We start from the raw sequence: 16,254 nt of genomic DNA, 5'->3' as shown, positions 1-16,254 counted from the left end.
ATTGAATCCCACATCTGCTCATAACCTTGAGCAGTTTCTGCATCTGTGAAATGGAGTGTGATCAGATCTACTTCATGATATTTGTGTGGGTGTTGGGTGGCTGTAAGGAATCAGTAATAACAGGTAAAAAATACTTTATTTGGATTCAGTGTCAGCACTCAGAAATGTTTAAGTTTTATTATTCTTATAACGTCTATTTTTCTTTTAATATACATATATAGTATAATATATAATATGTGCATAATACATATGTATATAATATATACACACATATGTAGTATGTATTGCCCATGCTGAATTATGAATTTTCATTGAAAATTTGACAGGAGGAAGTAGAAGCTGTGAGGAGTAGCATTAGCAGAACTGCATGGTGGTTCACTAGTGTTAGGCTGGAATGTGTATCTGGGGAGGTGGGGGTTGCTGGAAAGAGATCAAATAAGTTCAAAAGATAAATAGGGACCAGACCAGCTAAAGCCTAATAAATAAACCCTGGTAAGGAGTTTGACTTTTATCCTGAGGGCAAACAGGGAGCCACTAAAGGTTACTTTTTTAAGTAGGGGAGTGGCAGGATCAGTCATGCACATTAGAGAAAGATTCTGCTACTTTTGCAGAGGATGAACTAGTGAGGGCTGGAGAATGGAAAGGAAACCAGTAATTGAGGCTGTGGCCAAAATCTAATGCTGGTAGCCTCGACTAAGTGAGCAGGCTCTGTTTGCCTAAGTCCTATGTAGAGGCAGGTGGAGTAGCCCTACAAATTTGGTTTCTGGTGGTGAAAAATTAAAATTGCCTGAACCTGATTCTCTAGTAGGTATGCCTCTCCCTAAAGCAAGTGAGATCCTTTTGGAAGTTGCATTAAGCCCCTGAGGCCACTGGGGTGCCATTAAACTCCTGCTTCAGCACACTAAATGGAATGGAATCTCAGCCTGAACTCAGCCAGTAAATGAATATAACTTATGTTGAATTCCAGCTAATGTACAGTCTTAGAAGTAGCATTAGTCTGGAAAGTCACTTGGGTACCATTTGGAGTACTGAACTGTGATTTACTTGGTCATACTCTAGTGGTCCGTATGTGCCAATAGAGCTTCCACGGTCTTTTCTACTTTGTTCCAAGGAATAACTTATGGAATGAAAACATCCATTTTTAAAACATATTTTCTACATCTTATTCATTTTCTTGGTTGAATGGGGATTATTGAGGTCAGTATTTATTGCTCAAAAATGTGTCATTTAAATGAAAGTAGCAAGTCATAACCTAAAAATGTGTAGTTTAAATGAAAGTAACAGGTCATAACCTAAAGAAATTTTTCCTATCAAGTACATATAATAACTAAAGTTAAAAAGCCTACACATATCCAAAAGATATTTCAATTTTATTTCACAAAGAAGTCATAAATTCTCCTTATTTATAAATTTGCTTTATATGATGTCAATATTAACAAATTATTCTCTGATATACAAATATTTAAGGAGTCATATGCCCATGAAGTGTAATGTTTAAAAAAAGCAAAATAAAACTCATATCATCCCTAATAAGTCTTGTGAGGTCCCAGTTCGTGTCATAGTCACATTTTTATTCCCATGAAATCATTACTATGGATGGGCCTGATATTTATATACTTTTGATAAGTATGTGATTGTCTCGTGTAAATGAGCTTACTATGGAAACCTGTCTATTGAGGATCTGCTGTTTGTATTGGATTATTAGCAATGTGAGAGCTCTCTCTTATCTGAGATAGTTGTTCTGGGAACTTTAACAATGAAAAAAGCCTCAAATGTGAGTCTATATGATAATCAAGTTTGAAACTACCTTAGGAAATATTTTCCCTAGTTAATAAAAATAACTTTCTTGGATCAGCCTTTCAAAGTTCATAGGTGCTTTAATAAGTAAATAGGAAAATAATTTTAGATATGCAAAGAGTTTAAGTCATATCTAATTTGAGAAAATAAAAAGAGGGAAAAAATACATGAATACAGTGGAGAATTTGAGAAATGTTCACCTGAACACCTAATAACAATGCCTAATATCTGAGTGATAGTGTGTTCATTGTGTTTTCTAAAACATCTTATTTGATATTTACAAACCATTGTTTACAGATAAGGAAATTGTATCTTACAGTGATTAGCTGACTTGTCCAAAGTCCAAACAGCCCACAAGTGATGAAACCAAAACTTCAATCTGTGTTTTCTGACTCTTGAGCCAGTACATAAATGTTTAGCAGCCAGTAAATAATTGGAATATACCAACTACAATGTTTTATACCTAAAGCCACCAGAAAATAACAAGTGTGTATCAAAGACTTCCTCCTTGATCTGCCTGAACATATATTGCCTGTTCCACTAATTTGTGATAAAGCTTTAGTTTATTTTATTTAAATGACTTTTATTTCTGAATGCAGAAAGCAGCACAGGTTCTGAATAGACATTTTAGAAGTGTACAGTGGCTTAGTGATCTCATTCAGATATAATGCAAGATTTTAATGTTCTTTAAAGAGTTTTATACTCTAAGAAGGATTTTAAAGCAAATCACCCAAAAATACTTTTTTTGTCATTTTAGTTTTTTCTTTCACAAAAGAATAAAGAAAATTTCACCATGTTATTAAACATCATCAACAGCTTGATACTATTCTATTTTCTGAATGGCATTATTAAGGACATTTTCTGTGTTTTGTTAAAAGCAACACTGAAGAACATCTTTGCCAACTATCTCTTTGAATAAATCCAAAATCTCTTTTTCTCTCAGAGTAAATTCCTGGCAGTAAAATTGCTGAGTTAAATGGTACACAAAATTTCTTAGTCATTAAGAAGCCAAACAGAAAAAGGTTGCCTATTTAAATTCCCATTTTGCAGTTTATTAATACCCTTTTTGTACAGTTGCCAATTCCTGATCTTCGCAAAAATCTTTGCCCAAAGCATCATCAAAAATAGCATATTTTTGTTCTGTACAAATTAGCAGTTTGATAGTGAATAATGTGAAAAGGAGACTAAGATTTGCTATTAGGTTGTATCTTGCATAGCGTCTGCTGTTTGTTGTTGAACAATTTGGACATTCAACACATAGAATGCTACCTTCATGGTGCATGTAGTGGATAAAACACTGAGTGTGTTCCTCTTTGATCTTCATTGTACCAAATTCTTCAAGTGCTGTTGTTCACTCTTCTGTGAAATATAATAATGAAATAGCTTTTTCTGTGGGCCATTATAATAGACATCTGAATAATAACATCTGAAAACATTTTAAGTTTTTGAAAGTAGCATTAGAATTTTTGAGTTAGCAAGAAGCTTAAAGAACACCTAATTAGATCCCTTCATTTTACATTATGCCTATTTAATGTAAAGATCTAAAAAATCTTGCTATATTTTACAAATCAAAAAGGAAAATTCAGTGTCTAATATTTTTGTACATGTCTGTAATTTTGTCCTTAGTTTATGTGAGTTACTCATGAACTCAGAAATTGAAACTTCTTCACTTTTTAATTCTTTGTTATATGGTGACCATAGTCTTCAACCCTTATAAGAAAATAAAATTGTATTCATGGCAATGGATTCTAGAGTTGAATCAAATAAACTCCAACTCGGCCTTACCTAAATGATATTTTTCAGTAGTCACATTTTTCTACATAGTTTAGTAAGCTATATTTCTTTTCATTTTGTTTTAGGTAGCAGTTTTACAACATCATCAGGATTATATACAGGAAATAATTCCCTCACAAATTCCTCTGGATTTAACAGTTCACAGCAGGTAACCTAAAAAGCCAATTTAACTTCTGAAATATTTTTAAATACAACATGATTTTGTTATATAAAGAATGATCTGTTTATATTAAACTATAAGAACGTTTCCAAGCTTTTTAATAGTTGTTTTTTTTCCCCACCCTTTAAAAAAAAATCTCTTTAGCAGTCTCTTTTGGTGAGTTATTTGGGTTTCCCATTGTTTTAATTTTATAAGTACTGCATCCTAGAAGATGTATGAAGAATGTCTATAATCTTACATAAAATTTGCAAGTCTGAGCTCTTCAGTGAATGTGTGCTTGCTGGTGTGAATTCAGAAAAGACACAGAAAAACATTTATAATTGTACTTTTGAATATAAAAATTCTGACAGATTATTCTTGTCTTGATTTGGTAGGACTATCCGTCTTACCCCAGTTTTGGCCAGGGTCAGTATGCACAGTATTACAACAGCTCACCATATCCAGCCCATTACATGACAAGCAGCAACACCAGCCCGACGACACCGTCCACCAATGCCACTTACCAGCTTCAGGAACCTCCATCCGGCATCACAAGTCAAGCTGTCACTGATCCCACGGCAGGTAATTATGTGCATTTCTTTCGTCCTGCAGGCCATATTTTCCCATGCCTTCAACGTATTTTTCTACATTCAGATATTTGTGCAGTGGTGGTACAGTTTTGGCAAAGACTAAAGACAAAGTTAAACAGCATGATCATGGGTTTAACTTTATTTGTATTTCTTTTGGAAATTTTAAATATAAAGTATGTAAACTTCAAAAGCACATGAAATAGAGATTTTATCCATTTGTCAATACAATCGTAGCATTCAAGATCATATGTATGTGTAGTTTTTTAGACTTTCAATTTGAAATATTTAACTATAATTATAAATAAGTACAATTTGTTGAATCCACATAGAATATGAAAATAAATGACATTTCCTAGAATTTAATGTTTATCATGATTAAATATTTAATGTTTTTTATCAAATAATACATGGCTGATGCTTAAAAAGTCACTTAGTATCAAAAGAATGATTGTGGAAGCCAGAGATCCCTTACCCCACCCTTCCCTCCGGGTGTACCTGAGCTTGATAACTGTGTGTCCGAGTGTGGGCAGTGTTCACAGTTCTGAGGACCTTTGATGGGCCCTTTCAAATGAGAGCCTCTTCAGTTCAGGAAATTTCCCTATATTGAATCCTTGATATGTCCCCTCCATTGGTGTCTTTTTTTTTTTTTAATAACTCTTAATGGCATACACTTAATTTCCTGAATTGTTCTTCACCTATGTGTCTTACATTTTCTCTCATCCTCCTCATTTCCTTGCTTTAACTTTTAAAAAACGTAGTCATTCCTTTTATGAATTATGAGACAAGCTCTTATTCTCAAAAAAAAGTCAGAGTTCTTTTCCTCTTGCCATATTCCCAGAGCTAGAGCCGCTTCATTGCTATAAGTCAGATTTAGATGATCTTACATCAAAAGATTTTTCTGTGACATAATCCTAGAGAGCTAATTCTAGCTGGTTATCTTAACTCCTGAGAAAAAAAGCGTTTTATCTTACAGATGCTAATTTAACTTTTGAATGTGGGATTGTTTTGTAATTGTTAACAGATTCCCCTCTACAAACAATTTTCTGTGTTCTACCTTTTCTCTTTTTAAAATACAAGCAGATATTGCCTTATGATGAAGGAGAAAGTCATATCATTCTTAAACTCTCCCTCCAAGTAATTTCAAATTCTTATTATTTCTCCTGCATATTTCAGCTTTAAAATTTTATCTTTGATCATTGTATTCCATTAATGTGTGTTTTCAAAAAATCTAAATTGACAGTCTTCACTCAGTTTGCATGTGTAAATACAATGATCATGGAACTGAGTATACTTGTCTGTCTGCACCTTTTATTTAGATTTTATGTCTATGTAATCACACTGAATCTAAAGTCTGTTACTCAGTATATAGAAACTTATTGTAGCCATTCTTGTAGAATTTTCCTGCCTTCTTCTATAAGCATCATAGTGGAAATGTGAGGAACTATTACAACTTGTCCCAATCAGAGGGAGATCTTGTGTTTTCATATGGATCGTCTGTGCCATCCAGCCATTCCTGGTTACTAAAAGAGTTTTGGAATGGGGATAAACTATGTGAGTGAGAATTAGTAAGACATAATTAGAGTCTATAAAATAATAGAATGAGAAAAGGAGACAATAATTTTACTTAATTCACAGCATTCTGTGAAGGATACAGTACAATAAACTGGTGAAGACTTAATCCTGTTGCTTCAATTAAGGATGATGAGAGCTTTGCCATTTTGTCAGATCATGAGAGTTTGTCTCAAAAATTTGACATTGTCCTAAGTGAGTTTTATTTGTGCCATGCAAAAGAATGGGATGGCTGGGCACAAAGCCATGTCACAGGAGAAACAATACACAAAATAACAATTTTCAAAAGGTATATTATTTTATTATAAGAATAAGTACTGGTTTTATTTGAAAGTATGCTTAGTGATTTCAGTGGGGTTTTTTTTTCCTACTTCTTTATCTTATGGCTACAGAGTGGAATTGAATAGGGAGAAAATAATTTTCAGATGTCTTATATTCATTGACTCTCACTAAAGTGAATGTGCATGGATCCATCCACCTTTCTTATGTTACAGTCAGAGTGAAAAAAAAAATTAGTTGGGTTAACACACTAAAAAAACAAAGTAAATAAATAAATAAAACAAAGTTTACTTTAAAAGTTTAGAGAAGAGTTGGCCTGGTTTTATATTTGTGATGAGACTGGATTCAGACTGTTTTTAGGCACTAACTTGCCTTTCTTACTAGTCATATATAAAATGCAAGACCTGTTCTTAATGAAAAGGAAGTTTGGATTGTAAAGCACATAAATCCATTAAATAGAAGAGTAGAATGGTTTATAAATATAACCTAATGGTTATTATTTTGAGGTAGAAATAAAAAGTAGTTAAAATAATGTCTTTGTTGAAATAATTTCAGGTGTTTTCCTCTTTTAATTTTTAATGATCTCTTGGTATTAAAGTCAATATTTTAACATAGTGGGCAGTTAGACACACTGTTTTCTGATCTTACACATGACCCCAGCTTCCTGCCTTTCTGTGACTCAGTAAGACAGATCTACAGGGCATGTGTTCCTCCTCTCATCCTTCATGATGCCTGTTCTCACGTTGATCATAGAACTATCAGGTCAAAATGAATGTGCAAAGATAAACTTGTAAGGTTTTTACAGGACAAACATGAAGCATCCATTTGCTTTTTACTGTAGATTTTTAAAGCTTTTGGAAGAATAGGTGTCTTTTTAAGTTCATGATAACTTGAAGTATTACTTGTAAGTATGTACTTACTTCTGAACTTAAGTTAAAAAATCATTTTAATTACATATTGAAAACAATATTCTACTTTTATAGACACATTTATTACATTAAAAATATACCTTGAATATAAAAGTGTAACCCCAAATTTTTAGTCTATTTAAAAATCAAAGTAGTGCTTTTGTATCATTTTTTTAAAAAATGAGTTCATTAGTCATGCCATTGATGATCCTAATAAAATTACATCATCTGGAAATATATAAGAATCCATCTACTTTGAGAAATTGAAGGTGTAATTTGGTCCCTGAGCAAGTTTTTAATTTACTATTAAATTTTAAAAAATTATGCCCACTGTGTATATTGTCATGTACCTGTAATCCCATCAACTCAGGAGACTTAGACAGGAGGATCACCTGAGACCAGGAATTTCAAATCAGTCTGTTTTACATAGCAAGACCCCTTTCAACAAACAAGCAAAGAAATTTATGCCTATTCTTCAACCAGCATTGCAGACTTCTCTGGACCCTCAAACCTCAGTTGAAAGACATCTTGGTTGCTTCCAGTTTAGGGACATATTGAATAAAGCTGCTAAAAGCATTTAGATGAATTTTTTGTATGTGTGTATGTTAGTTTTCAGCTCACTTGAATAAATACCTAGGAGTGTATTTATGTATTATGTTGTAAAAACTCTGTTTAGCTTTGGAAGCTAAATGCAATATGATAAGAAAAAAACAAAATACATATAGACTAAGGGGGAAATCTGTCTTTTTTCACAGATAATAATTGTCCATGTAGAAAATATTAAAGAAATGATCAAAAACCATACTGAAACTAGTAAGTAATCATAGCAACACCACTACTATGGTGTTCCTGTTGCTCCACATGTAGTCAGCATTCAGTATTGTCAGTATTTTGTATTTGGGCCATTCTCCAGAGATATGTAGTGGTGTCTTGTTCTAATTTGCAACTGTATAGTGACACAGGGTGTGCAACATTTTTTCATATGCTAATATTCCATCTGTATATCTTTGGTGAGGTGTCTGTTTAGATCTTTTACCTAATTTTTACCCAGGTAGCTTTTTTCTTATTTTGTTAAGTTTTAGGGATTCTTTGTGTATTTTGGACAGAAAGTTCTTTATCAAATATATGTTTTGCAACTACTTTTTCCCCAGCCTGAGGTTTGTATTTTCCTTCTCTTAACAGTGTCTTTCCTAGAGGAGTTTTTAATGTTAATGAATTATGGCTTATCAATTTTTTTTTAAGAATCATGCCAAAAAACTCATTGGCCATCTAGATTTAAAAAAAAAATCCTATTAATTGTACACACACAAAAAAACTCAAGTATGTTACTATCTAGATGTTTCGTAGTTTTGAATTTTACATTTAGTTTCTAATTCATTTTGAATTAATTCTTTTGTAAGATGTAAGGTTGAGGTATGGTTTTATGCTTGGCATCTGCATGTCCAGTTATTCCAATAACATTTATAAAAAAGCCTGTATTTTCTGTCATAATGCATTTGCTCCTTTGTCAAAGATCAGTTGACTATGTCTATGTACCTCTTTTTCTGGGCTCTCTATTCTGTTTCATTGATCTATCTATTTTTTCTCCAGTATCATAGTGTCTTGATTTCTAGAACTTAATAATAAGTTTTAAAGTTAGAATATGCCAGCCCTGTGACTTTGATCATCTCCAAAGTTGTGTTGTCTATTTTGGGGTCTTTTGCATCTCTATCTAAACTTTAGAATCAGTTTGTCATTATTCAATAAGCAAATTTCTGAGGTTTCAACTGGAATGTAGTTGAATTTATAGATCAAGTTGGGATAAACTGTCATCTTAATATTCTTTCCCATGTGAATGAAATATCTCTCCATTTATTTAGATCTTTGATTGCTTTCATTAGAGCTTTGTACTTTTCCTCATACAAATCTTGCAAAATTTTTTTTTTTTACTTTTTTTTTTAACCTTTCTCCCCCAATTCCTCTTTCTTCCTTCTTTCCCTCCCTCTTTCTCTCTTTCATATCTTGGCACTTATGTAAGTGGTGTTATATAAGAAAGCAATAGACTTTTGTCTGTTACTTTGTATCCTATATCTTTGCTATGATTATTTACTAGTTTCAGTATGGTTTTTGGTAATTTCTTTAATATTTTCTACATAGATAATTACCATCAGTGAAAAAAGACAGCTTTCCCCCCTCAGTCTGTATGTATTTTGTTTTTTCTTATCATATTGCATTTTCTAGGCCTTCCAATATAATGTGAAAGTTGAGCAGTAGAAAGGATATCTTTGCCTTGTTCCTGATCTTAAAAAAAACATAGTTTCTCACTATTAAGCAGGATGCTAGCTATAGTTTTCTTTAGATGTCCTTTATCAACTTGAGGAAGTCCCCCTATATTCCATTTTAGCCTATTGATGTGTTGAATTTTCAAGTGTTGAACCAATCTTGCATGCCTGGGATGAATTCCACTTGGTCATGTCACACAAATCTTTCCAAATTATGATTCCTTTAATTTATTCTTACTACCATTTTTCTACTATTTTGTTGAGGATTTTTGTATCTGTATTTTTGAGAGATAGTTGTCTACAGTTTTTATATAATATTCTGTAATGTTCTTGTCTGATTTATTACTAGGGTAATTTTGGCCTCATTGACTGAATTTGGAAAAACTTCTTCTGCTTCTGTTTTCTGGAACAGTATTCTCAAAATATTTTTATTAAATATTTCTAGAATTTATCACTGAATTTAACTGAGTCTACCACATTCTTTTGGGAAAAGTTATTAATTATTCATTCCATTTTTAAAATATATATAGGTTTATCCATATTATCTATATTTCCTTGTGTAAGTTTTGGTAGATTGTATCTTCAAGGAATGGGCTCATTTCATCTAGTTTATCTAATTTATGGGCATAAAGTTGCTCACAATATTCTTTTAATATCCCTTTAGTATCCATGGGCTCTCTAGTAATGACCTTTTGTAATTTATTATATTAGTTGTATATTCTCTCTTTTTATCTTGATTTTAGCAGAGCTAAAGGTAAAATTATTAGTTGATCTTTTTTAAAAAAAAAAGTTTTATTGATTTTCTCTATTTTTCTTGTCATTTCATTGACTTCCCTTTTTTTCATTATATTTTTGCTTGCTTTTGATTTCTCTTTTCTTTTTTCTAGTTTGCTAAGTTTGAAGCTTGGGTAACTGAGTTTAGGGCTTTCATCTTTTCTAACATATGCATTCAGTGTTCTAAATATGCCTCTAAGCATGGTTTTTGTTATATCCCACAAAGTGGGATACAGCATCTTTTTCATTTTCATTTATTTCAAAATATTTTTATTTTTATTTGAATTACCATTGGAGGGTTAAGTATTACAAGAAGGAGAAAAAAATCTTTGAACTTGATGATATAGAGCATCTATCACTAAAATCATCCTCTTATTTACATCTTTACAATTAAATGACTTTTCATTATTAACATTATTAGAGACTGTGTTTAGTTTCTGAGAAGGTTGTTCTATGGCTAATTAAAATTTCACTACCTATAAAAGAAAATTTTTATCAGAATCAATACTTTGTTTTCCTTGCTCAGTCTAAGACTATATAAGACAGTATCACAATTCACATCTACCCTCTCAATTTTTAATTATATTTTACTCAATTTTATTTTTAAGAAAAATTCTTTACTAAGTCCATGCTTTTCTTTAATGTTCAAGGAAGGGAAGAAAAAAGAAATTTTAGGTTTTGTTCCCTTTGTGCTGATAACTAATATTTCATCTTTTTGCCCTTCAAGAATAGATTGTAATACCTTACCAAACTCTTTAAAGCTTCAGGTATATTATTACCAACATAACTGAGTGCATATTTTCAAAAGAGTGATAAAAAATTTAACAACATGAGAGTATCATCATGGAGGATTTTTCAAATAAATTGTCTTCTCTCAAAAGAGCCCTTAAGCTATTCTTTTAAAAATATTTTTCTTTGTCATATGACTCATACATAAATATACAAAATATGAACAGTCTTTTGTAATCCATTTACTGTGTGTATTTAAATAATTTGGCTTTAAAATATATCTTGTCCAGAATCTCTTAGAACATTTCATAATAATTATGGCAGCTATGATAATAAAAATACATAGTAAAATATAATCAAATACAGTCATCTGACAGAATTTTGTATTCATTATCACATGCAATCCTACAACACACCTGTGAGAGAGTATTATTTGTGCCCATTTTACAGGTGAGAAAAAGAAGCATATTGCTCTTTAGTGTTCAGTAAACTCTTATGAAAAGACTTTTATAACATTGTACTTTTAAAACATTACCAAAGCAGTTGGAGAAAGAAAAAGAGTGAATGGTGAATAAAACATCTTAGGATAATGCAAAAATAAGAGCCAATTACTTATTTATCAGGAATGAGTTTTTAGTATGAACACTGTAGAAAAAAGTCAGTTTTTCAAAGAATTTGTTAATTTGAATTTCCTACCAAAATCTTGATGTTGAAATCTACCTTCACACTGCTTGACCGCATGCAGACAATTTTAGTCGTTAAGGTGATGTACAGGAATCTTGCCAATATTGAATTTCAAGTGACAGAGGAAAATCAGTGTAAGAGGGAATTCAATATGCATGGGAAACCATTTGTTCCCTCAGCTTCTTTGATCCCTGCCAAGGCACAAGAAAGTAGAGCAAAGTGCTTGAAAAACAGGAATGTTCTTGTGCAAAGCTGCAGAACTCTGAGCTCTCACAGGAACTCAGTGTGACAGGATGAAAAACTAAACTGCCAGACATCTTCCCTTATAAATGCAAGAAATTTGGGTCTTGTCTACAGTACCTCACATGCCTGCGAATGTTCACTGTGGAATGGTCAGAGGTTTGCAATAGCATACATCCTGATGCCTGTCTGTTGCTGAGTGAATGGTTTGGGAAATCTGTAGGCCATACTTGCTCATTTTCACAGATGCCTGTGGATTTTGGAGAAGTTTGTAATTTGTTCAGCTCAAAAATAAACCCTTTCAATGAAACAGTTTCAACTAACTTTTTTGGAAACATTTGTCAGCAAAACAAATATTTGTATCTAAAATAGCCAGGCTATTAAGATGTGAGAAAACAAAACAGATGTTTATTTTGGGTTCTTGGATTTGTTTGTCTTGATGGCATTTGTTTTCTTTCCTTCTTTCTTTGCTTTTCCCCAGAGGATATGTAGTGTTAAACTTAATGGGATTATAAAAGCCATAGAAATAAAGTCCACTTTTTAAAAAATACTGCCAGAATTATAATAAACATCAGTTTTGTTACCTGTGCATTTTGTTTCTAAGAAGTGAAAAATTCAGTCTTTTAGCATTTATCCATTTTGTGACTCATTACTAGCCTGCTTAGTTTTTCGATTAGGTGGCGAGATGTCAGAATGCCTTATGCAGTCACTTTTAATATGTTGGATTCCAAGATATCAGCCTTTCTTATGTTAGATAACATGATTTATATATAAATAACCAAAATAAGAAATCATATTTTTATTGGTGTGTTATAACTATATATAATAGTGGGTTCATTGTGTCATATCTTTACATGCACATGACAGCATTCGATTAATTGGATTCCCCAGTATCCTTTCTCGCCCCTCCATCCTTGCCACTTGCTCACTCTGCTAATCTCCCTTCAATTATTGTTATTTTCATTAGTGCATTATAATTATAAAATATGCAGAATTCATTTATGGACACAGCATAATTTGGTAGGTTCATAATTATTGAGCTAATTAGTTTGCTAACTCTCTCAAGCATTATTTTATCTTCTTTCTTAATTAATTGATTTCTTATTTGTAATGCTATAAAGTATAAACACCCTATGGGACCAAGACAAATCAATGTGAGAAGTTCCCTTATTTAAGTTGGAGGAAGTCAGCATTGGCAGACTTGATTTTTAGACTGGAGGTGTTTGGGAAGAAGACATGCAGCTATCTGTGTTTGCCATCCTTCCACTTCATTAAATTGGGATTAGATGGTTTCGAAAGTGGGTTTTTTGTTTTGTTTTCTTTTGTTTTGTGGAGCTAGGGATTGAACTCAGGGTCTCAGACATGATTGGCAAATGCTCTACCGCTGAGCTATGTCCCCAGTCCAGTAAGTGGGTTTTGTACTAAGTGTTTATAAATAAAGGCAGGATGGATAGATTAGTAGCCACCAATTTCATTCCCAGCTTGATACAAAATTAGTAAATTTAATGAATACTTTTAAATTTACTGAATGGCAATAATACATGAACATGGGAAGAAATAAAGATATAAAAATATTCATAAAGAATAAACCTCCCTTGATATTCTGCACACAGCCCCTTGGTTTCTTTGAGTATTTTAAAGGCTGTATATTACTGATATAAAATTGTACATAGTACCTACCCCTAGCCACTTTCCTTCCCTCACCATTTGCATCTATATGCTTTTTTCATTTTTCCTGACATATTAACTCAGTTAATTCTCACCCAGTTCTGTGAGATAGAGACAGAGTTGTCATTGCTCCTAGTTCAGCAGAAAGCTTAAGTTGCTATCAGTAACCTACCAGGACATAACTTCTGAGCTTGGGTTCCAACTTGAGTTCTTATTCGGTAAAGCATGCTGCTTCTCAGAGCCACCTGGTCTGAAGTTTCCAATAGAGGTGGGACGGGGCAGGAGCAGAGAAATAAAAATGTAAACAGAGCCCTGAAAAGTAGTAGCTATGTGGCATTGGTTTTCTTCAATTGTTTATATTATTTAGCAGAAGCATCTACTGTGAGGTTAAATATTTGGTAAATGCTTCACTGAGCTCTGTTATTGACAAAATAATGCAGATCTGAAATTACAGGGAGAGGTATCTAGGGTAGAGTATTCCAGGTTATCTCATAGTTATTTCTCCAGTTTTAAAACCAGTTTGTGGATAGCTCACACCCAGTTGCACACACTGTCTCTTATCTTCTTCTTCCCTCAATTCTTTCCATCCCCACTTCCCCTCTCTCCTAATTAAGTTGCCTGATCTTGCTTAGAGAACAATTCGACACAGCATCTCATTACTGTTTTCTTTCTCTTCCTCCCCCAGGACCTCATTCTCCACCGTGCTCTCCTACATTTTTTTTTTTTCTTTTCCCTCATTTCTCTGCTCACAATTCATGGTGATGAGTACTAAGTATAAGGATAATGATATTTTCGTATAAGGGAAAATGGGAGACTTCCACTTTATTTATATATATTTATTTATTTATTTATTTATTTTAGTTATAGATGGATACAATATCTTTATTTTATTTATTTTTATGTGGTGCTGAGAATCAAACCCAGTGCCTCACGCATGTGAGGCAAGCACTCCATCACTGAGCCACAACCCCAGCCCCGGAGACTTCCACTTTAAAGTGAAAGTGGGCCCCTTAATCTAGTATATCACCTAATACTTTTGAAAATTCCTACTTTCTGACTCCCTCAGAAACTTCACCAAATACTTCCTCATAAAATTAAAATAGCATTTTTCTGCAGTGTCATTATTTCAGGTAAATGCTACTTTTTTTGTTTCTCACTTTTATGCAACTGTTGATATTGAAGAGTGTAATTTTCTCCTATTTTACATTGTATATGTAAAATAGTGTTTCACCTGGATTATTGGTTGACTTAATCCTAGATTGTTCTGGAAGTCATGTCTGCCCTTGTTTCTGGGAAAAGACAATTTCTGAGTTTCAAACAACTGGTTTAAAGCATAGCTAATTTGTAAAATAGCTACGTACAAATATTTAGAACATAGCTAATTTGTAAATCAATAACTCTCACATCTAAAAATTCACTTTAGTAACTGGTATGAAACAATTGAACAACAGGGTAGCTTTTAATTTTAAATTAAAGTTAGAAATGGCCTTAGAGATTCTTTTGCCTGAGACCTTCACTTTACTGAATAAGGAATCCAGAAAGGACTGAACTTTTCTAAGCAGCACATCCTACCATTGGTGGTGTCTCCTGATGGCACCCTGGTGAGGTAGCCTCTGGAGGCAGAAGGGTATTATGTGGTCCTTCCCACACTTCCCTGGGTGGCCCAACCTTCTGAAGATGGAGATGGATGGTCTGTGTTCTATAATGGGTTGAAGGTAGGATCAGTTAGAGACACAAGTTATCAGGTTTTAAGTGCTGTTCTACTTTAATTCTTTTCTGGTCCTCTAACTAAAAAGTACTCACAGAAAATGAATATAATGTACATTGATTCCCAATGGTACCTTGTGGGGTACCACTTTCCACCTGTGCTCTTCTCAAGCCGACCCTCTACCAGGGATTATCTCTGAACATCTGTTGGCCTCCATTCTTCTAGAGTAGAGTTTAGAAAAACTGTAGTGGTGGCTAGGGATTTGGAGTTGGATAACCAACCAAGGTTTAAATCCTGGTTGCACATTACTCTGGGCAAGTCACTTAGCTCCCTAGCATATTAATTCTCTAGGAAAGGAGAAAAATACAGATTGAGCATCTTTTATTTGAAATTCTGGAAAGTGGAAGTGTTTTAGATTTCAAAATTTTTGCATATTCACAATGAGATATCTTAGAAGTAGGACTCAAGGGTAAACACAAAAATCATTTATGTTTCATGTACACCTTGTACACATAGTCTGAAGGCAATCTTATACAATATTTTTAGGGCATCTACATTTTGAATGTAACCCATCACATGAGATCAAGTTTGAAATTTCCATTTTTGGTGTGATGTTTGCACCATTTTGGATTTTGGAGAATTTTGAATTTTTGGATTAGATATGCTCAATGTGGACATCTTGTCAACAGGGTAACTGTAAGAATGAAATGTTTTAAGTAGCTAGCAAGATGATTGACACATACTAGGCCCTCGGATGTTCACTTCTTCTATTTATACTTTCAATAGATATTTATAAATGCTTGCTGTGTGCCAGGCACCATACTTGGTGCTAGAGCTACAAAGGTCACAAGACAGTCAAGGTCCTTGGTCTCAGAAAGCCAATGAGTTCTTCCAGCTTGAAGTTTATTACTGTTGTGCATTGTGCTTTATGGTTGTTTTGGAGACTCAAGCCCACAAAATGTGGCTTACCAGTTTCTTTCACATAGAATGACTCTCTGGAATTTAAACCAGTGGTTGAAATGTGTGAGAAGAATGATAGAAATTTCTGTGAGGTTATCCACAGCGTACTGGAAAGTTGATGTTGGCCATGCTTCAGGGAAGATGAAGCTCTCTT

At 33.2% G+C, this 16,254-nt stretch overlaps 1 protein-coding gene across 2 annotated transcripts in view; it reads left to right on the top strand.

Moving 5' to 3' along the window:
• Eya1 (EYA transcriptional coactivator and phosphatase 1) overlaps positions 1–16,254 on the top strand; it is a 140,169-nt gene that overhangs the window by 46,363 nt on the left and 77,552 nt on the right. For both annotated transcript variants that reach the window (XM_076835421.1, XM_076835419.1), the window contains exons 6-7: positions 3,657–3,739; positions 4,126–4,312. In XM_076835421.1, the coding sequence (XP_076691536.1) occupies positions 3,657–3,739; positions 4,126–4,312 (270 nt within the window). The remainder of the gene's footprint in view (positions 1–3,656; positions 3,740–4,125; positions 4,313–16,254) is intronic.

The sequence above is a fragment of the Callospermophilus lateralis genome, chromosome 16, assembly GCF_048772815.1.
Source record: "Callospermophilus lateralis isolate mCalLat2 chromosome 16, mCalLat2.hap1, whole genome shotgun sequence".
Taxonomy (NCBI): domain Eukaryota; kingdom Metazoa; phylum Chordata; class Mammalia; order Rodentia; family Sciuridae; genus Callospermophilus; species Callospermophilus lateralis.
Note: the sequence above shows the minus strand (reverse complement) of the source record. Positions and strands in the feature narration are given on the sequence as shown.